We start from the raw sequence: 21,770 nt of genomic DNA, 5'->3' as shown, positions 1-21,770 counted from the left end.
CTGATTTTTGACTATACCAGTAGGGTGTAATTAAAACATTTCATTTGTACTCTAGATTTTGGGGAGAAATATTAATTAAAGATTATCAAATGCTGGTTTGGGTGGGTGACAGAACATTTGCTGTCAGTACTAAAGAAAATGTTGTAGGAGAATATGTCCTACATGTAGTAACAACACCTTTAGAGCTTTGATTTTTATCTTGCTCACATAATTGCCATTACTCAATGGAAAATATTTGCTTTTTAGAAGACTGCTTTAGGTTTTTTTTTGGCCTTTCACCCCCTATTTTGCTGATGGTTTTCTGCTGATTTTGGTGCTTTTGAGGGTAAAATTTGAAAGCTGAGTTTTGATCTAGGTATTTCTGCTGATGCCAAACTGAAAACAGTCAAATCAAACTGCTGCTGACTTCTGTGAATAACATCACAAAAAACCCCCCACCTGTGGGAAAACAGAAAATGTGAGAGTAATTGAGTAATTCTAGAAAAAATTACAAATTCTGTGCCTGAACTTGCAAATTAAAATAAATCTGCTTTCAAAATTCTTCTGGTTCCAATGGGATTTTGCCAGCACAGAACAGGAGGAGTTTGTCACTTCTGGGATCCTTAACTCCAGCACTCCATAGTGCATGTTTTTAATAAATTGCCCTGTGCTTTTAGTGCTTCAGGAACAGACAATTATTTTGCATTGTTATAATCATTACTAGTTAAAATTATCACAAATAATGTTGCATTTTGAATCAGCTTGCCACAGCCTGAAACTGCAACAGGAAAAAGTGCATCTTGTCACTTAAAAAAAAAGAGTTTGGGGGGAAATCTGGCACCTTGCTGCTGCTTTTCGGTTTTCCACACCTTCCAGGAACTTGGAGAGGTGTAAAGAACAACAAATAAAATAATGTAGCTTTCACTGAAAGCCTTGGAACCCTGCTCTGCCCAGGCTGACAAACTCAGAGTAAGTATTTGTGTGTCCTCGGCAGTGACTCCTCTGAAAGGGTAAAAAACTTGGTTCCTCTCAGGAATGCTGAAGGAAATGGGGGCACTGGAGGAGTGTCAGGTTTGGAGGTGCAGGGGGGAATATTTGGGCTCTCTGGTGGGATGGGCAGGGTGAGGAGCAGAGTCACCAAAAAGGGTGGAAAAGCCAAGTGGGGCTGCCCAGGTGACCCCCAGGCTGCCCCTTCGCACATAAATATTGCAGAATTCGTTCTGCATTCGACTTCTAAATTGATTTTCATCTATTTCAGAATCTTACAAACAAATTAGAACTGATCGAAGTCAGATTTGTTCTAATTACAGTGGTGTTTCGTTTGAATGTATTTGATTTAATTAAAATATTCTCCTGTAATCTTAGGTCTAAACAAGTGCAGGGATTTTATTTTGTTTGGTGTATTTTGTAGCCGATTGGAGCTCAGGTTTGTCCTGCGGTGAGATGAGGTTGCCAGGAAGGAAATTCTGTCAGGTTTTTCACCTGCTCCTGTGTGGAAACAACGTGGGAGTCACTTCCAGGGGAGTGGGGAGGAAATGAAGGAGAGATTTTCTTCTCCTTTGAGATAAACCAGAAATTCCCAATTGTTGAGGCCTGTGGTCCTGATGGGACATTGGAACTGAAGTTTTAAATGGGATTATAAATGGAATTTAAAGAAATCTGTGCTGTCAGCATTGGGGGTGAAGAGAGGCCTGTTCCTGTAGGAAATTCTGCAGGAAAACGTGGAAAAATGGGAGGAGAAAATGAGTGCTAATTGAATCAGTTCTTTAGACCAGAGCAATTAAAAAGTCAAACATTGCAGGTTGGCTTTGCCAGTTCCTGACTTAAATTCCAAAGTGACTCTGGGTTTGCACTCGCTTTGTGCTCTTATATTAAACACAGGATTGTCCTTAAAACTTATAAACTTATTTCCAGAATGCAGAATTGTAGTTTTGTGCAAACAACTGAAAGTTGTATAAAGGCTCCATCTGAGATTTCCCTCATCTCTGGCCAGTGGTGACATTGTAGATTTTTATATGTATGTATTTTTTATTTGCTTTTTTTTTCCCCACTGAGTTTTCCTGCAGAGGAAGAGTTTTTGGTGGTTTTTTTTTTTCCCCTTCCTTTATATTCACCATGTGGTAAAATGGAAAGGTAAAAACGGGAGAGGATTGCAAGCATTAAATAATAGCAACAATAACCTGGAATTCCAGGAAAAAAAATCCCAAAAGCTCTGTTTACGGCAGAACAGTAATGAAGTTATGGGAATATTTGCTCTCTCCATACATATTGCAGCATCCATCGATGCAGATTTGGAATTCATGGGCAAAGCTTCGTGAGATGGGATAAAATAAAGAAATGAAGATACAGAAATTTAGGAGTTATTTTTGCCATTCTTTACTGTGATCCTGCTTAAAAATGAGAATTACCATTGTGGTAAAGTGGAAGGGAAAAAACCCCAAAGCCAAGAGTGAGCACATAAAAGAAAAGTTTAAAATTTGAAATCTGGGAGAGAGGGTGGAATCAGTGGACAGGGAAAGGGAGACTCTTGTCTCATTTTGCTGCCTAAAGGCTTTTTAAAGAGAAAAATTCACTTTTGGTGCCTCGTTATCAAGAAATTGATGGCACAAAACAGCCAGGAAATAAAAAATGTAGTGAGAAAACAAAATTCCACGACTTCCAGGCTACTTTTCCTCTAAATTTTCCTCCCCCTTGGCTTTTGCTGCAGGTTCAGGTTGTGTCAGAGGTGGAATTGGAGCTGAATGAGCCAAAAGCTGAGCCCAGTGACTTTGTGGAGGTTCAGGTTGTGCTCTGTGTGCAGGAGTGGGGTAAAGAACCAAAGGAAAAGCAGGAATTAAGCTTGGATTTGCTCTTTTCAGTCTCTAGAAAAACAGCTTTCTAATAAACATTCCAGATGTTTTAATGGGATTTTTCCTTCGAGCAAATCCTGTGTCACTCTGGCTTTGCTCCTCGTGATGCTGAGGAGTTTTCAGCTCCTGGAGAAGCTCTTGCAAAATCTCTTCATTTCCTTTTGCTTCAGTGTTTGAGAGAACTGAAACATTGCTGTGCTCTGGAAAAGAGAGTAAAATATAACTTGACTTCTATTAAGAGGAATTTGCCCCGTGCTCAGTCACTTCTGTCTCGAATTCCGTGGTAAAAAGTTAAGAAAATAATTGAAATTGGGGTGTAATTTGATGGGTTTTTTACATTTGGACAAACAAATAGCAGATTTTAGCCCTGGCTGCTCTAATCCTCCACAGAAGTGTGACTTCAGGTGGTTTTTACAACTGCAAGCACTGCTTACATTAAATTCTAATTACCCATGCATTTACAGTACTATTTCATCACAAATATCCCTTAATCTTGTGATGTTTGATAAATTAAATTGTCCTAATCACTGCATTCAGATACCAATTCCATTTCATTTATGTAATACCATAACATTGCAAAATAACTTATGTAATCGCTCGATTTAGAATGCAAATTGTACATATTGAGAAGTTCCAATATTAAGGTATTATTATTGCTAAATATTAAGTTACGGTACAATTGGAATTGTGCTGGGGCAGGTGTTATGTTTGGGTTGCAGTAAAGTTTGCTGAGACTCAAAAGAGATTTTGATCTCAATAAGAAAACTGCCTTTTATGGGGGTTGAAAAAGCCTTTAAACCTTTTCTATTATAAAAGACTGCTGCTACAGTGAAACCACTAAAATATTATTCTGAATTTTAAAAAATTGTCTTAAAAATAGGAAATATTCTTTAAAATCCCAAGTATGATAGTCACAGTTGTCATACATTAAATCTTCTGGTGGTTTAATGGGATTTTGAAACAAATTTCTGCATTTTGACCTGTCCCTAACTAGGGAAGGTTTTCCTATCCATAGTGTTGTGTTTTCCAGGAAATATTTTCTGTAAAGCAGTTTCTCCTGAGCACAACTGTGATTTTCACTTCAGTCAGATGTCACATTTCTCCACCTCTGATTAGTGGTGGAGAGCTCCCCTAAAAAACAAAAAAACACCACGACAAAATTCCCCTCCAAAACCAGCCAAACCTCCCTGAGCACGGTGCATTCCCAGTTTACTGAATTCTAAGCTGCCCCGAGGTTCTCAGCTTTTTAAAGCTGAGCTTAAGACAGCAGAAACTGAGAATCCAAAATCCTGGAAAACTGTAATTACTCTGTGGGACATTGCCAAAGAGCTCTGGGAACGCTGCAGTGCCAGTTTAGACAAAACTCAGGGTGTTCAAGGTGCTGCCTTCCCAAAGCTTTAGCCCAACTGTTCAGGGATGAAAAGAGGGAACAGTAATTAATAAAAACCTTCCTAGGTTCTCCAGAAACAACTCACCCTGCCCAAGGGATGTTGGGGAGGAGCTGGGCTGGAATTCCCAGAGAAGCTGTGGCTGTCCCCGGATCCCTGGCGGTGTCCGAGGCACCCTGGGATAGTGAAAAGTGCCCCGTAAGGCAAAAGGGACAAAAAGGGTTTTTTCCAACCCAAAAAAGTGTTTTTTGTTCTTCCTGAAGAGTTCTCAGGTTGCTGTCAGTAATTTTTCACTGCCAGAGGCTTTTTCCCATCCCCGTGTCTCCCACAGCAGAATTTTAGGATGGAGTGTGGTGGCTGGATCCCCAAACTGCCCCACAGTCCCAGTTTTACCCCACTGGGGCTGGGTCCTGTCCCTGCTGGGATCGGCACTTCACACTGCACAGCTGTGGGAAACGAGACCCAGGCTCAAAGGGAAAGAGGAAGGTTCTGGAACACAGCACAGCCAATGGGAGTTCCTTCTGTAGGATCTTGTTTCTAGATCACAGTTGCAGGAGAGGCGTCAGGAGCAGGTCAAACCTTCCCTTTATCAGGCAGTTAGACAACCTTGTTTAAAGTCCCAATCCATGTGTGCCAGAAAACCTTGGATAAACTCAGGTTAGAGCTGTGCTGAGAGGATCAGCTGTTCTCCTGCTTTTAGAGGAAACAGTGGTTGTGGGCAAATTCAGAATTTTAAACCAGTGCTGGAACGTGCTGCTGGGCTTGCCAGTCCTGAAACTCCTTTCAAACTTTTCCTCTTTACTTAGGTACAAGAGAAAATGAAATTGAGGAGGTATCTTAAACTTCTCCCAGCTGTGCAAAGAAACACAGGTTCCAAACTGCAGGAGTTTATTCCTCCTGCTTTTCACCAGAGGAGCCCCTTGCAGCTGAGAAGGGCTCTTCCCTTATTTCACAGCCTGGTCTCCCAGCAGCTTTGTCCTGCTTTGCCCCAGGCTCAGCTGATGGCTTGGAAATGTTTCCCCAGGTGAGGTGGTGGTGTAGGATTCCCAGTGTTTGTTCCCTGAGGAATTCTCTGGGAACTGCTGCTGGGCTTTGTGTGCCAGGTACAGAGCTGGAGCTCGTGCTGTATCTGCATCCCAGTGCCCCCCCAGGGATGTGGAAGGCTCCACACGCTGCAGGAGCTGCAATTGTTTGGAATTCCATTTAGAGCTGAGTGTAGCACCTTCCCAGAGGGCTTGGTGGGTATGGAATCATGGAATCCCTGGATGGTTTGGGTGAGAAGGGACCTGAAATCCCCTCCAGCCCAACCCACCTGCTATCCCAGGCTGCTCCAATCCCTGTCCAACCTGGCCTTGGGCACTGCCAGGGATCCAGGGCCTGCCCACCCCGCCAGGGACAATTCCTGCCCAAAATCCCATCCCAAAATGCCCCTGGCACTGGGAACCATTCCGTGTGTCGTGTCCCTTCAGCCCTTGGAAACAGTCTCTTCATCTTTCCTGTAGCTCCTTCAGGCACTGCCAGGGCACAGTTCAGTCACCCTGGAGCTTCTCCAGGGCAGATCCAAGGCTGGCTTTTCCAGGAATTTCTTCCTTTTGTGGTTCCTTGGTTCCTCGTTGGCATCGCCCATGGCTGGGTGTTGACTCCATTTTGATTGTCTGAGCAGAGCCTCCATTTCCTTTTCTATTTACACGTTGCTCCCTGTCCTGGATCCCCAAGGCGCAGGAAGACAAGTGAGGGAAGGAATTCCAGAATTCCAGGGGTTCTGGTGGCAGCCTTGGCACAGCTGGTGGTGCCAGCTCTGAGGAGCTGCCCGAGCTCCTCCTCATTGCTCAACAAATGTCTGCCTGCCCCGCCTTGGTTTCACTTTCACAGTGTCGGGTGTTGCAAAACTCATAAAGAGCAAAGAGGGTTGGGGCTTTTAAATTCATCATTCAAATAATGGATCAAGTGATGAGCACTGGTAATTAATTAGGAAACACTTAAATTGAGTTTTAGCAATTTGTAAAATCCGTTTGCTCTGTTAATTGTCAAGAACAGGTACAACATTTTCACTCTACTTTAGCAATTAAAGGAAACCTTTCATTTCTTTTCTGGAAAAAAATTTTTTTTTCTAGAAACCTTATATTTCTTAAATCTGGCCTGAACTAGATAGATTTCTTTATATATTAATAAATAATATTAAATAATACTTAATATTGTTTAATTAATAATTTATAAAAATACTTATTTTTATCCTCAGTAAGAAAATAATTCAAGAACTCACATTAGTAAGCTACAGAGAAACCCCACAACTGCATCCTCATCTTTCTTAGAGGTGGTTATTTATATTTAGCCAAATACTAAAAACTGGATTCCTTCCTTGCTTGTCCATAATTGCCATTTATCCCTGTAAAACCCAAGGTGGGTTTGTGATTTACAGCACTGAGCTGTAACCCCAGTGCAGAAACCTCTGAGTCCTGAGCAGCAGTGAGTTAAATCTTTCCTGTGATTGTTTTCTCGTGGATGTAAACAGAGGAAATGCTTCAATGCAAGGAGGAGAAATCTCCTGACCAGCCCAGAATAACCGAGGAGCTTGCACAGTTTCCTCCCCCAAGAGCTGACAGGCAGTTTTGGGGACAGAACCTGGGTTTTAGACAATCCAGCGGCAGTTACTCACAAAGTGATTGTTTTGCTTTTTGAGATGTGCAAGAAATAAAAATAAGAGTTGTGTTGGGGTTTTTTTTTTTGTCTTGTCAGACCTGCAGCAGTAACACACACTGCAATTGTCACTGGCTCTGTTTAATCCTTTCTAAATCTTAGTTTTGAAAATTCAAATTATTTTTAATACCACCTAAATCACTTAAAATTAATGCGGTGCATAAAGGGAAATTACACAAAGGAACCCTCATACCTAAAGATTCCTTTCCTTTCTCCACCAAGGAAGCCTCAATTAAATGAATTACAATTCCAGTTCATCCATCAGCCAGGATTTTATGGACTTTCTGTTTCTAAAGAGACCTTTCAGGGACTTCAATCTTGATTAAACTCTCTTGCCAAGGGCCTGCTTTATTCTGTTCTCCTTTTTTTAGGTTAGGGAAACACATTTTGAATCTTTAGAGAATGAAGGAACAGTCAGACCTGAAGAGTGGCTCCACACCACCTTGGAGAGGAAATTTCTCTTCACCCTGATCTTTGTTATCCCAAATAAATGTGAAGGTTGGACTTGGAGATCTTTTCCAACCTTGATGCTTCCCTGATAATCCAGTTGAAATCATTTTGACTGCTGCCTTATTCTTTTTCTATAACATCTCATTCTCATTCCATAGATTTTTCTTTTCAGACCACTTTTCCCCATCCTAAAAAAAAATAAAATTAAAAATTAAGACAAGAACCACCCAACTTTTGTTTCCCAAGGGGGAGGTGGAGCAGATTGCCATGATGAAGCCCAAGGGGCAGACGGAGCACGACGAGGGCATGCTGGAGTATCTGGAGGATCTGATCGGCTCGGCCCGGCTCAAGGAGCCCATCCTGACCCTGTGCCGCCGCGTGGAGCTGCTCAACGAGCGCCGCGGTGAGATGGTGAGGCTGCGGCTCCTGGGGCGCCCCGGGGCTCCAAACACGCCCCCACACACACGGTTACTGCTGCCCAGCCCGCTTGGTCACACTGCTCCACAAAATCCAAATCCCTCTTCCTCGACGCGTCCCTGCTAAATCCCGTGGCGCGCTCGTAAAGGTGAACGGCGCCTTTCGTTCCATCCCTGTAGGAGCTAAATGAAAAATGGCCGGTCAGAAGGAGGAGGGAAAGGAAAATGAACTGTAAAATTGCCTTGCGGAGGTAATTCCTGATGCCGTTTTCCCAGAGGTTCACGTCCTACAGAGGGTTTGGAATTTTCTCCTCGGGGTTTTCTCCTGTGGTGCTGGCCCTGCCTCAGCTCTGCCCCTCTGTTTTCCCCAGTTAAATCGAGTTAAAATAGTGGAGAAAGAAAAGGATGCCTTGGAAGAGGACAAGAATAAAGCCATTGAGTTCCTTTGCTTGGAAAACCAAATATTTAAGGAAAAGAATCAGATCTGCCAATATTACATGTAAGTAATTCTGAAGCTTTGGATTTGCTTTAATGTGGTGGGGCTGCTGTTAAACTTTGCTTCAGTATCTCTAATTAGAAATATTTTCATTTCTAACTCCAAATTATTGTTATTTTTTGATGCTTTACATAATCCTGTTGTTACACTGAGAATTGGAACTCGTGATTCATTGTGAAGGTGGAGAAAAGTGAGGGGTTATTGTTGTTTTCTTTTCTTAGCCATGACCTAAAGAAACGAATAAATGACCTGGAAATGCAGAAAGAGAAAATTAATGAAGAAACTAAAGGTATTAATGAGAAAAGCAGTAAACTTGCAGAGGAAACAAAAACCAAGAATAAAGCTTTGAAAGAACTTGAGAAGTGAGTACTTTAGGGATGTGTTAGTACTGTGTTTTATGTTCCCACCAAAAAATTAAATTATCTCATGAGCAGAGTTGCTTCTGGAACGTCTAAATACACAAAGAAGCATTTAAATTAATGCACAGAAATAAATTAAATGCACAAAAATATAGAAAATTCACATTAGTTTGATTCAATTCTGGGTAAGATTCGCAATTGCAATAAGAAAATGTCTGATCTTTTTAATGGATTTTAAGTATTTCTTTATATTGACTATACAGAAAAAGAATTAGTAAATGATTTTTAGATTTACAACCCTAATGCTTATGGACATGGATTTGGGAATTTTTCCCTGGTTTTCCTCATGAATGATTTGTGCATAAATTGTGTTTTTAAAATTGCTGATCCCCAATCCAGCTGCAATATTGACCTGCTCATCTTCAGGGAATTACTGGGAGGAGATCAATTCTATCAAGAAAAAAAAAAAAAAAAGAAAATTTCTGAAAATAGGTTTAATGTTGCTTGGGTAGTTGATCTTTTTCTGATGGAGCATCATTTTCCCAGGGAAAATACTGGGAATATAGTGAATATTAGATGTTGTTTATCACAAAACCTGAGTAACGTTAGTTTAAATTCTTCACGTTGACTTATTAAACCAAGCTTCAAAAGCCTTGTTTTTGTACTGTATGAAATAATTCTTTTTTTCTTTCTTCCTTCAGGAAATTTAATAAAATTACAAAGTCCATAGAGGAAAACAAAGAAAAATTCACTCAGTTGGATTTGCAGGATGTGAAAGTGAGGGAGAACCTCAAACATGCCAAGAGCAAAGCTAAAAAACTGGAGAAGCAGCTTCAAAAGGACAAGGAAAAGGTAGGGGGATGGATTGGCTTGGAAAAGCGCAATTAATTGTGGGAGAACATGGGAAGGGCACAAAGAAAGTGGAAAAACGGGGTTGAACTGGTTTTAATCAGATATTTGAAGTCATGAAGTCATTTTAAGTGAGAGGTTTTGTTTGCCTGTCGCTCACTGCAGCGATGACTCCGTGAATGGAGCTGATTCATGGAGCTGGGTCAGCCGCTGGCTCACTGGGAGCTGTTGGGAGCCTTTGGCTGGAGCAGGGGTTCGGGAATCGCTGTCCCAGCGGGAGAGGAGGCTCAAAGTCCTTTCCTGCTGCAGGTGGAGGAGCTGCAGAACGTCCCCTCCACGAGCACCGAGGCTGTCGAGGAGGCCACAGCCAAGAGGGAGCTGCTGGCAAAGGCCAAGGACAAGGAGGAGGCCAAGCTCAGGCAGGTCCTGGCCAGCCTGCAGGAGGAGACCAAGGGAATTCAGAAGGAAAAAGAGGTTTGGACAGGCAGGAATTCCCCACCTGCCATAACTTCACTCCTCTCAAGGAAACCAGCAGCAGGCACTTGGGAAATGCCATTTATTGACAATGCCGCTGCTCCTCGTGGTAGTTCAGAGGAGCCTCGGTGGGAAATTAATCTGAAATTAATAATTGCAGCTCAACCCTTGGCTGCTTTTCGAGTGCTCAAGCATCATCAAGTAGCTTGTTTGTAGATTTAATATAAATAATACACTCTGATTTTCTGCCACCAAAACATTTAAGCTGATGGTGTTGCCTAAATAAATAAATGTATTGTGGAATGATCTGTTCCCAGCCTTTCCCACACTGTCTGAATTAATGGACAGCTACTTTAACATTTGGTTATTGGTGTTCAGTACCTGGAGGCTGGAAATTTATCCTGTCACTCTGTGATTTTCTGTCCTTAAAAACGTGGATTCTCCATGGATTTGAGCTGTAGTTTAGCTCAGTGTGTAGGGCTCCTCCCACCTCTGAGAAAACAACACAAAGCTCGTTTGGAAATGCTCTGTGATAACTCCCTGAAGTTCTTTATAATTAGGAAGAGCCTTGTTACGCCATTAAGGTTCATTAATGAAGAAATGCTGCTTCCCCCAGAGAACAGAAGGGTTTCCTGCTGCCAGGGCTGGAAAAGCACATCCTATTTCCTCTTCCCTTTGCCCAGCTGAGGGGCTGAGCTGTCCTGGGTGTCTCTGCAGGGCAAGGAGAAGGAGCTGATGGAGTTCAGCAAGGAGGTGACCGAGGCCCGCTCCAAGATGGAGATCGCGCAGTCGGAGCTGGAGCTCTACCTGAGCAGGTACAACTCTGCTGTGGCTCGGCTCAGCCAGGCTCAGGAGGCCCTGAGGAGCACCTCCAACACCCTGAAGGAAAGGAAAGCTGCCATCAAAGACATCACTGGGAAACTGCCCCAGGCTGAGCAGCAGCTCAGGGAGGTGAGCCTTGACTTCCCCGCTTTGTTTTGGGTCACACACAAACCAAAGGCCCGCTCTTCTCTTTGGCAGTAATCATGATGAACATAAACCGTGAGCCATCTCCTAAAACAACATGGAAAAGCTCTTTTCTAATACTCACTTTGCTGCTGGAGCAAATACTGGATTTCAAACTCACTTTGTTAAGCCATTGTCGACTTAAATCCTACACATCCCTGCAAGGGAATAGATTTAATTTCACACTGAGATGTGGCTGCATTCTTCAGGGTGCTGAGGCCCTGGCACGGTTTGCCAGAGCAGCTGTGGCTGCCCCTGGATCCCTGGCAGTGCCCAGGTTGGACACTGGGGCTGGGAGCAGCCTGGGGCAGTGGCAGGTGTCCCTGCCACGGCTGGGGTGGCACCGGGGGAGCTTTAAAATGGCCCTCCCAACCCAACCCAACCCATTCTTCAGATTTCATTTCTTGCTCCTCAATCATCCCCCAAAGAACAAAGCCATGCTTTGAAGACTCCCTGAATCCAGTAGATTTCGGGAGGCTGAGCCAATGTCTTTGAACCCCCAGAAAGAGAAGGCTCTGGAGAAGCTGGTAAGGGAAGAATCCGGGGCCAAGGACCTCGTGCGAAACCTGCGCCAAAAAGTAGAAGAAGCCAAAAGTTCTTTAGCACAAAGTCGCAGCCGAGGAAAAGTGCTCGAGGCTCTGCTCCAGCAGAAGAAATGTGGGAATATTCCTGGGCTCTATGGAAGGCTGGTAAGTTTTGGAAGGCTGTTACAATTTTAGTGTTGAACTTTAGAGGAGCTGAGTGTTGTTCCTGCAATGAAGTGTGGGATACTTCACTTCCCTGGCATTAGGAATTTGGAGAGCAGGGCTGTAAATCTGGTGGGCTTGCTGTAAAATCAAACATTTTTCAGTTCTTTCTTTTAAAGTTCTGAAAATTCAGAGTGGAGTTTTCCATTCCTGTTGCACAGCAGTGTAATTGTAAAAGTGCTGGGTTTGTATTCTGCAGTTTTTTGTCCAAGGAGAACTATCTCTGCTTCAGAAAAATGAGTTTATTCAGATTTTAAAAAGTGCATTCCTGGATTTCCTGGGACAGAACTCAAAGAGCAGCTCAGGTGCCAGCTGCTGAGTGTTTGCCTCTCGCCCCTCAATCCTCAGGGAGACCTGGGGGCCATCGATGACAAGTACGACGTGGCCGTTTCCTCGTCGTGCGGAGCCTTGGATCACATTGTCGTGGACACCATTGACACTGCCCAGGCCTGTGTGAACTTCCTGAAGGCTGGGGGGATTGGAGTCGCCACCTTTATAGCCCTGGACAAGGTGAGGCCCACCCTTGGGAAAAACAAATCATTTTACTGTTAATTGCAGTCTAATTACACTTGTTTTAAAGCCTTAACATCCCGTAGAATAACGGAATGACCTCGACGTTTATCCCCAAGATTCTTTGATTTCCTTTGTGGGTGTAGATGGGCGTGTGGGAGAAGAAAACGCAGAAAATCCCAACTCCTGAGAACGCCCCGCGGCTCTTCGACCTGGTGAAGGTGGAGGACCCCAAGGTTCGCCTGGCCTTCTACTTCGCTCTCAGGGACACTCTGGTGGCCAAAAACCTGGAAGAAGCCACCAGAATAGCATTCCAAAAGGAGAAAAGGTGGAGGGTGGTAACCCTGCAAGGACAAATCATCGAGGTGTCAGGTACTGCAGCCCCAGCTGGAGCCCCCCTGGATGCACTTTGTGGGCGATGCCAAAGCCCAAGGAATTCTCTGACCTCTTCCCACCCCTTTTTCTGTAGGAACCATGACTGGCGGGGGAGGAAAAGTCATGAAGGGCAGAATGGGCTCCTCAGTCATGATGGATATCTCAGAAGAGGAGGTGAGTACATCATGGAAACGGAATTGCAGCAGAATTCCTGCCTCTGGGCAGCTCTGACACCCACGTGCCTTTCAAAGCAGCGTGAGCAGGAGCAATCTGGGATGTCTGGAATGGAAGATGATTACAAAGGGTTACAAAGCCCAAATTGCCAGTGTTAGCAGAGGTTACAATGCTTTGAAGTGCATCAGGGATTAAAGGGCTGTCACTGGCAGGGGCTGCCCAGGGAGCTTTGGAGTCCCCATCCCTGGAGGTGGCACTCAGTGCTCTGGGCTGGGGACAAGGTGGTGACCAGGCACAGACCTCCATGGTCCTGGAGAGCTTTTCCAGCCTCAGGGATTCTGGGATTGTGTTTGTTCAGGGCCCAGCCCATTCCTGAATTCACAGTGCTCCCTTTGATAGCTTGGATACCTTTTGGCAGAGCAGAATACTGCTTTTCCTACTGAATTCCATTTAGGTTTAGATCTGGAGCTGCTCCTCTTGTTTCTCACTGGCAGAGCTGATGTTCCCAGCCCTCAGACTCCCCAAGCTGAAGTTTTTACTCCACTTTCCCCTGTGTTTTAAGAGCTGTTGGGCACAGGGATGAGCCCTGGCTCGGTTTTGTTGTGCTGACACCAGTAAATAATCCTCTCATTCTGTGTAGATCAGCAAAATGGAATCCCAGCTGCAGAGGGATTCCAAAAGAGCCGTGCAGTGCGAGGAGGAGAAATCCCAGCTTGAGGAAGCCATAAGGAAACTGCAGCAGGACGTTCGGGAAATGAGGAACACCTCGGAGAAATACACAGCCAGTATCCAGGTGAGGGTTCCTGAGCACTTCCCAGCCCCACTCCCCTGGCTGGTGTCAGGGAGTTTCCAAGGACAGGATTCCAGCCCAGTTTTGTGTTCTCTGCAGGGATTTACTGAACAAGAAATCGATCTCAAAAACCAAATCAAGGAACTCGAAGCCAGCGTCGCTGCAGCTGCTCCAGACAAAACCAAACAGAAGGAGTTGGAGAAAGTCCTTGATGGTTATAAAAAAGGTACATTTTGTGGAGAGGAGATTAGAGATAAAAGCTGTAGTAATCTCTTTAAGCAGTAGAGGAAGGAATGGGTTTGGGTTTGTGCTTCGGTTCCCTGTCTTGGTTTGGGACCTCGTTTTTCTAAGGTGGTTCTAGAGGTCAGAGAGTAAAATCCCTTTTCTTTGTAATTGCTCAAGTTCATGTTTCAGTCAAGCTAAAGTAAACTTGAATTTCAGTATTTTGGTTCTTTGCTTAGATTTTTGTGGTTGTATCACACATTCATAGGAGAACTTAGTTTAATTAGGGGTAAGAATTGTTAATGAAGAGTAATGATATGAAAGTCAAATGAAGGGTTTTGCCAGGCTCTAACCCGGCTCTGCCATGAGCCTAGAATAAATCCCTGTATTTTTGGGAACACATCCCTTTTGTGCAGTGATGCTGTTCAGCAGGGGCAGGAGCTACACAGTCACACCAGCTCCTGGGAAATGCTGGTGACCAGTTCTTAAAATTTAACTTTTGAGCATCTCCCCATTAATTAAATGCAAAGAATGAGCTTGGAGTACCTTCTAATGCACCACCTCATGTATTTAAGTACTCTGTGTACATCAATCCACGCTGGGTGGTTTTTATGGCAGGACAGCTTTGGCAGAGCAGTGGCAGAAAGAAGTGGGTGGGTTTTGATGTTTGTCACAGTTAAACTCCTCATATGTCAGAGCACAGAGAATCTGTGCACTTGCTGCTCGAGGAACAGAGCAGAGCTTCCACGAAATCATCTCAATCCCTTCAGTGCTGCCGTCCCCAGGGCTGGCAGTGCCCTTAACTCCCCTTTCCTGTGCCCAGATCATGAGTGCATGGCTGAGAAGGCCAGGAAGATGGAGGAGGAAGTGAAACGACTGCACCAGCTCATCATGGACACCAACAACCAGAAGCTGAAGGCTCAGCAGGACAAAATTGATCAGATCGACAAGGAGATGGACGAATGCTCCTCAGCCATCACCAAGGCCCAGGTGGCAGCCAGGACTGCAGAAAGGTACAGCACAGGGAGCTCCAGGCTGGAGCTGCACTCACTCAGGGTCTGTGCTGAGTGGGGCTCAGGGAGGGAAAGGGAAGCCAAATTTTGTACTTTCTAATAGTTTCTCGAGTGCTTGCTTGAATTATTTCTCTAATACTGCAATATTCAGGATAAAGTCCAAAATAGCACTCGATTGGATGTGCTGGAGCAGTTCAGATCTGGAGGGACTGATTTTATTAGGAGGTCTGTCAGGAAACAAAATGAGATCTATTTTTTATGGGAGCTCACCAATCCACAGAGATTCCAAACTCTGAAAGAAGGAATGAAGTCATTTAGTGAGGTCTGGCTGCTGAGGAGGACAACTTTGTTTTCCTTGGATCCCTCTGGCGTGTGGAGTTGGTGCCTAAAGCAGCACTTCCTCCTTGTTGTCAGTGAGATTGTGCTCCTGGCTTGTTTTCTGTGTGTTTGCCTGGTGTGAGGTGCACAGAGATCCCTGTCCCTGCCCAGGAACCTGAAGAAATCCGAGGAGGCTCTGAAGCGCACGGAGAAGGAGATGGAAGAGAACGAGAAGGAAATGAAGAACTTGACAGCAGAGCTGACAGCGCTGGAGGACAAAGCCACCGAGGTGATGAACGAGTGCAGGAAGGCTGAGGTGAGTCCTGGGCCTGCTCTGGGCTCCCGGGAAATCAGGGAGAGGAGCTGAACCCTCCCTGTATCCCCCTGACGTCCCATTCTCTCTGTGGCAGTGGTGTGGTTTGATTTTTGACCCACCTGGAAATTTATCCTGACCCACCTTAGGAAAAAATCAACACCAGGGGTCTCCCCTAAGAAATTGCTGGGTTGAAAAGTTGCTTAAACATAAAGTTTTTCCAGTTCTGTGGGATTTTAGTTTCCCATCTAGATTTCTGTGAGAGAGGGAAAACCAGGACGGCTGAAATGCTTTCAGATAAATCTAAGATTTGATGTCTTTCTCTAATTAGCTAAAAACGAGTGTAGGACCTGTTTGATCCAGATTGGAATGAAAATACAAACTGCAGCATTTTCTCAGTCATTCCAGAATTCAGGCATCAGTTATAAATCCAAGAATATTTATTTGTTTCCATCAATAGTCGGGAGTAAATTAAGTGAAAACAGACTTTTCACCGAAAACAGGGGCAGCGTTTTTGTAGGTGATTGATTAATACCCTTTTGGGGGGAATTTACCATTTTTCTATTCAGGAAGCTCTGCCAGCAGTGCAGGAGGAGCAGAGGAATTTACAGCAGGAGGTGAAAACTATTCGGGATGCTGAACACGCCCTTCAAAGTGAAGCTCTGAGCATCAAGCTGAAAATTGAACAAATTGACAGCCACATTTCCACCCACCAGGGAAAGATTAAATACTGGCAAAAAGAGGTAGGAAAGGGTTTGTTCCTAAAATATAAATCAGGGAATTGTGGAATGGTGTGGCTGGGGAGGGGCCTTAAAGCTCATCCAGATCCACCCTCAGGGACATTTTCCACTGTCCCAGGTTGCTCCGAGCCCTGGCCTGGCCTTGGGCACTTCCAGGGATCCAGGGGCAGCCGCAGCTTCTCTGTGGATCTCTCAGGATGAATTCATCAACATCCCCCCTAGAAAACAGAGGATTTGGGAGAAAATTCCTCCTCAGATCACAGCTTATTGCTGTATATGCAGGAACAGGATAACAGGATCTAGGGATATTTATTCTCAGTTTCACATCCCATTTTCGAGGGAGAGCGTTTGGAGATCAGAAACTCCCCTGTGCTAACCCGGCAAAACGCGGCTTTAGAAACATCTCCACGCGTTTGGCATTGCAGATCTCCAAGCTGTCCCTGCACCCCATCGAGGGCCAGGCCCCCGAGGAGCTGCGGGCGCTGAGCGAGGAGGAGCTGGAGGCGCTGCAGGAGCCCGACGTGCTGAGCAAGAGAATCGCGCTGCTGGAGGCGCAGCGGCACCAGCTGCGCCCCAACCTGGCGGCCATCGCCGAGTACAGGAGCAAGGTGAGGCTGCAGCCGGCCCTGGGGGCGGCACCGCGGGGCCCGGCCCTCCTCCTGCCCGCTGGGAGCCTGCCGTTCCCACCAGGCCCGGTGCTGCCAGCTCCTGGCCAAGGGGAGAGGCGTTCCTGCCAGCTCCCGTAGTGCCACTGGCAGCTGACGACAAGTTCCTGGGCCATCTTGAAGTCTTTTCCAACCTAGATAATTCCATGATTTGTGGGTTATCTTCCTTTCAGTTAGAGCTGGGATTAAATGCTCTAGAGACAGTGGTCATGTTCGGGCTCAGATATTTATTAATTCTTACTTATATCTGTATCTATATTCTTATTCTCCTGGGAATGTTTAATAGAGTCAAGTCTTCACAGCCAAGACAGCCACACTGCACTGGGATTTTTCCCTCCTCGCTTCAGTAAGAATGAGCCATTCAACAGATGAAATATTTTTTTATTGTGACACGGGTTTGGTTTTTTGTTTTCCCTCAGTAGCAGAGATGGAAAAAGAGAGACAAGTTGGGGGTTTTGTTTCAGGGCTGTTAGCCAAGCTGGGGCAAAGGAATGTTCAAATGGTGGGAAAAGCGGTTTTAACTCTAAACTGAGGAGGCAGCTGCTGTGAGTGCCCTTGGGTTTGGATGCTTTCCCCTGCAGGAAGAGCTGTACCTGAAGCACGTGGGAGAGCTGGACAACATCACCAGCGAGAGGGACAAATTCAGAGAGGCCTTTGAAGAGCTCAGGAAGCAGAGGCTGAATGAATTCATGGCAGGCTTCAATGTCATCACCAACAAGCTGAAGGAGAACTACCAGATGCTCACGCTGGGAGGGGATGCTGAGCTGGAGCTTGTGGACAGTCTGGATCCCTTCTCCGAGGGAATCATGTTCAGGTTTTCAAAACACTTTATATTCTATTATCTTTTAATCATCATAGTCCTTTTTTCAAGCTGTTTTTAAACTGAATGTTCACTGATGATCAGTGAAACCGAGACAGGCTCAGTGTGGGCAAACAGTGACAGGAAGCACAACTTTTTGGCTCTCAGATTTATTTCTTTCTCCTGGAGAAATCAGGAGGAAGCAAGCTTTGAACTCATTTCCTAGCACTTTCGATTCCCAGGTCACTTACCCTGCCCAGGGAACGATGGCAGTGTTGTCAGAAGTGCTCCCAGGATAAATTCACGAACGGGGAGTTCAGCTGGGGAAGGCAGAGCGTGCAGGGGGCTGAGGTGCTGCACTTCCTGCAGAGCAGCCCCGTGTTCCCCTGAGCCCAGGCCAAGATCAGAATTCCTGACAGACCCAACCCTTGCTCTGTTCCAGTGTCCGGCCTCCCAAGAAAAGCTGGAAGAAAATCTTCAACCTGTCGGGAGGAGAGAAGACCCTGAGCTCCCTGGCCCTGGTGTTCGCCCTCCACCACTACAAACCCACCCCGCTCTATTTCATGGACGAGATCGACGCCGCCCTCGACTTCAAAAACGTCTCCATCGTGGCATTTTACATCTATGTAAGTTCCTCCTGGCCTCACCTTCCTCCTCCAGAAGGGACAAAGGGGCCCCTTAATTAGCAGTAAATAATTTTTTTCATGCCTTTAAAATTTTTGCCCTCACCATATTTAATCAAACCACTTACACAGCTCCAGTTCAGGCGATTAAACTTGAATAAAATGGAATATTCAGAGTTATTATTAACTGCAGTTTCGGAAACGGGTGGCAAAGATCAAGAGCAGCTACTTCAGATTGGGGAACCACACTTGGAAGTTCCCTGCCTGCAGCTGCAGTTTTAAACTCGGCTTTGTGTGCCACACCAGGGCAGAGGGAATTTGGGGAATGTTAGGGACTAACACAGATCACTTCTGTTTCAGGAACAAACCAAAAACGCCCAGTTCATCATCATCTCCCTGCGGAACAACATGTTTGAGATTGCAGACAGATTAATTGGGATTTATAAAACCCAGAACACCACCAAAAGTGTGGCCACCAACCCCAAAATCCTGGCTGTGAAAGGACTGGAGGAACTTGGCCTCCCTGCGTGCAGTGTAGCCCAAAAATAGGGAGGAAGCAACTTCCAGCCTCGTGGCTGCTGTTTATTTTTGTCGAATCTCATTTTGTATTGTAAACTTCATTTTGTTTTGTAAATTTTGAATAAATTTTGTAAAAATTTAACCTTGTTAATATAAACCCAGCCTCAGTAAAATCCACTTTTTGAATGTCCTGTAAAAATTGAGGAAGGGGAGGTGTAAAGTGATGAAAAAGAGAGTTGCACCAAAGACACAGACCCCAGTCGAAGGAATCAGTGTAATTTACTACAATGCAAAACTGCCAAGAGTTACAGCAGAAGCTCAGCAATGCACCTGATCTTCGGCAGAGATTCCCAGGAGGATGTTAAGGACCGAATTCCAAAGCTGTGGATCAAGCAACACTCACCTCTCCTCACCTTCAGTGGGTCAGAACTTTAGTTCAGCGGAGATCTGTGCAATACAGAGAAGGAAGGATACAGAAACACACCAAGTGTAGGGCGTCAACAGCCCGGCTTTTAAGTACAAATTGGAAACAATGCTGGATCGCTGCACTGGGTGTTTGCAATCTACTGGAAGCAGTCAGGAAGAACTCTCCTGCACGGCTCCAGAGGTGTGGCACGGCTCTGGCTGCAGGTGTTCCCAGAGCTCCAGGAGGAGCAGGGACGGTACCCGTGAGATGTCCCCGAGTGCCAGCGACACGAGTACGAGCAGGGTCAGCACGGAGCTGCTCCGGGCTCTGCAGGGCTCCCGGGAGCCAGGCACAGCTTTGCAGCGCGGATCTTGTGCGCCCGCCCGCTCTCGGCCTCGGGCCACACGTGCTGCAGCACCTCCTCCATCCTCGGATGAACCTCTGAGTTGTGTCTGAGAGCAGCGGGACTCCTCCCTCGGAACAGCTGAGTGCAGCTCCTGTAACTCACCCGCTCCTAACTCCAGCTTTTCCACCTCCTCGGTGAGGGGCTCGTCTTTCTCCGAACCGCGGCTCTCCAGCTCATCCAGCGCGCTCAGCAGAGCTTCCTTCCGACGCTCCAAGGCACCACCGAGTTCCTTAAACACCGCAGCACAGCTTCCCTGTGGCTCTGCGGCGCGCTCCGGCCCCGGGCCCCGCGCTGCCGCGGCCTCGGGGAGCGGATGGATCCCGGAGCTCCCGCAGCAGCCGTTCCGCGGGGATCCCGCAGCAGAGGAACGGCTCAGCTCCTCCTCCAGCCGCTCCACGGCCTGCAAACATGAACGAACAAACAAACAAAGAGCCCGCGGTCAGCACGGCGCAAATCCTCACCGCTCAGAGCGGGGAAAATGAATGGAAGTGAGGAAGGGATCGAAGAGCTCAGCAAATCCCAAGCTGCGCTCAGAGCAATCACCCAGCTCCGTGTCATCCATATCCAGCCCTTAAAAGTGCAGCAATCTGCCGCTGGATACTGGGTACAGTGGGAAACAGAAGCAGAGTGGTAAAAGCCAGAACTAGAATTTCCAAATGACCTCAGAGCTATGGAAATTTTCTCCTGCCAGGAGTAACATTTCCAATGGGAACTGAAATAGAGATTTTTTTTTTTCTCTCTCCCCCACTGGTTTCAAATGTTACTTTTGTAACATAAAATAGTCATAAGTGCATTAAAGAGTCACATTTAGAAGCTCTCGCAAGGCTCTGGCACAGAAACTCCAACCGAGCAGCCCTCACAGACAACGCCACACCAGGAGTTACTCCTGGGTTACCTGAAGCACAAAAAGTAAAAAATTAACTTTCACTTTCCATTCTCTGCAACGCTGCTTCATTCTATTTCCCAGCTGAGTGAAATCACACTGCAAAATCCCAAGTAACAGTAACACCAAAGCCTGCTTTCCTAATAAATTATAATCCCGGTTTGCTTTCTGCTAAAAAATGGGGAAATCGGTTCCAAATTTCCTCCTCTCCGTGCCACGCTTTCCCACCCCGTTCATCAGGTCCAGGCAGCTCTGTGGACTTTGCTACACGGCAGGAAGGAATTGTCAGAGCATTGAGGATGAGAGCCCAGCAGTGCAGGGTCGCACCTGAGATCCGCAGCTGTGCTCGGGCTGAGGGAAGGCAGGAGCTGGACAGACTCTGCTCCTCGGGAGTTCAGTCAGCTGCTGGCACAGAAATAAGCCTGGCTTATCTGGCTGGCTTAGCCAGGCTGGCGTTGGTCAGCGAGGGCAGCCTGGGCTGCTGCCTCTGCTCCTGCGCTGAAATTGAGTGAAATGAGGCCAAATGATCAACGGTGATGTTTTATCTATGGCAGCAGGAGTTCCAGCTTTGAAGGAAAGGAAGGAAAGAGGAAAAGCTCGGGATCAGCACCCAGGGCTTCCCAAAGAATACACATCCACCTTACCTGAGCAATGGAAAAATGGTGAGAGGAAACAAATCTAACTGCCAAGGAGATGTTTTGCTGAAAAGCAAAGGAAAACCTTTACAAAATGTCTCTTGGCTGTGTCAGGAATGCCCTCAACTTCCACACTCTGCCTCACTCAGAGATTTTTCAAGACCGGTTCAAGCATCACTTCAATTAAGATGCTCACAATAGGAACTTATGCTGATAATTTTAACCCCAAACTTCAAGAAAGCAGTAGAACCCAGGGCCGCGAGTTAGGTGATGCTTGTGGGTCCCTTCCAATACCGCAGGGTATTTTATGATTCTGTATCCCCCTCTATCTTCCGATTCCATTGCCACGACTGACTCCATCCATTCTGACTGTCAAAGCTTCTGGTCACGAGCATTTATTTACCTGTTCTTTAGCGGGCAGTGGGGCCAGAGGGAGGAGCACACCTTGAACGATCCCTGCCGCTCCCAGACACCGCGGATCCATGGGCGCCGTCCCTGCACGGACAGCCGGGAGAAGGGATCCACACCCGAAACCTGCCGGGAGAAGGGATCCACACCCGAAACCTGCCGAGCCACGGCGGCAGGAACGAGCTGAAACACGGTAAAAGCTGCCCCGAACCCCGCGGTGTCCCGGGAGGGCGGCGCTCACCGGGCCGGGCCCTCACGGACCC

The 21,770-nt window shown here is 46.2% G+C and overlaps 2 protein-coding genes across 7 annotated transcripts in view; one reads left to right on the top strand and one right to left on the bottom strand.

The window, feature by feature from the left end:
- Window positions 1-18,937, top strand: part of SMC4 (structural maintenance of chromosomes 4) — a 27,381-nt gene extending 8,444 nt beyond the window's left edge. For 3 of the 4 annotated variants that reach the window (XM_040074489.2, XM_040074488.1, XM_040074487.2), the window contains exons 6-24: window positions 7,610-7,774; window positions 8,151-8,278; window positions 8,497-8,637; window positions 9,336-9,486; window positions 9,793-9,957; window positions 10,675-10,908; window positions 11,466-11,651; window positions 12,057-12,218; window positions 12,365-12,590; window positions 12,688-12,767; window positions 13,408-13,560; window positions 13,657-13,783; window positions 14,603-14,792; window positions 15,282-15,426; window positions 15,993-16,166; window positions 16,589-16,771; window positions 17,410-17,642; window positions 18,070-18,253; window positions 18,611-18,844. In XM_040074489.2, coding sequence (XP_039930423.1) covers window positions 7,610-7,774; window positions 8,151-8,278; window positions 8,497-8,637; window positions 9,336-9,486; window positions 9,793-9,957; window positions 10,675-10,908; window positions 11,466-11,651; window positions 12,057-12,218; window positions 12,365-12,590; window positions 12,688-12,767; window positions 13,408-13,560; window positions 13,657-13,783; window positions 14,603-14,792; window positions 15,282-15,426; window positions 15,993-16,166; window positions 16,589-16,771; window positions 17,410-17,642; window positions 18,070-18,253; window positions 18,611-18,799 — 3,216 coding nt within the window. In that variant the 3' untranslated portion in view covers window positions 18,800-18,844. Of the gene's footprint in view, window positions 1-7,609; window positions 7,775-8,150; window positions 8,279-8,496; window positions 8,638-9,335; window positions 9,487-9,792; window positions 9,958-10,674; window positions 10,909-11,465; window positions 11,652-12,056; window positions 12,219-12,364; window positions 12,591-12,687; window positions 12,768-13,407; window positions 13,561-13,656; window positions 13,784-14,602; window positions 14,793-15,281; window positions 15,427-15,992; window positions 16,167-16,588; window positions 16,772-17,409; window positions 17,643-18,069; window positions 18,254-18,610 lie in introns of all 4 variants that reach the window. The other variant, XM_040074486.2, reaches the window with a different exon arrangement.
- On the bottom strand, window positions 18,003-21,770 carry LOC120757269 (uncharacterized). Of its 3 annotated transcripts, none has more exons than XR_005702440.2 (5): window positions 21,503-21,770; window positions 21,109-21,165; window positions 20,792-20,962; window positions 19,173-19,981; window positions 18,003-18,109 (listed from the first exon to the last, which is right to left on the bottom strand). XR_005702440.2 is itself a non-coding variant. In XM_040074492.2 (5 exons), the coding sequence occupies exons 1-4, from the start codon at window positions 21,581-21,583 to the stop codon at window positions 19,206-19,208; spliced, it is 447 nt and encodes a 148-aa protein (XP_039930426.1). In that variant the 5' UTR covers window positions 21,584-21,770; the 3' UTR covers window positions 18,003-18,109; window positions 19,173-19,205. The 3 variants fall into 3 exon arrangements, 1 of the variants encoding a protein (XP_039930426.1); XM_040074492.2 differs by lacking the exon at window positions 20,792-20,962 and having other exon boundaries at window positions 19,173-19,216; window positions 19,684-19,981; XR_005702439.2 differs by lacking the exon at window positions 20,792-20,962.

This window comes from Hirundo rustica, chromosome 10 (genome assembly GCF_015227805.2).
Source record: "Hirundo rustica isolate bHirRus1 chromosome 10, bHirRus1.pri.v3, whole genome shotgun sequence".
Taxonomy (NCBI): Eukaryota; Metazoa; Chordata; class Aves; order Passeriformes; family Hirundinidae; genus Hirundo; species Hirundo rustica.
Note: the sequence above shows the minus strand (reverse complement) of the source record. Positions and strands in the feature narration are given on the sequence as shown.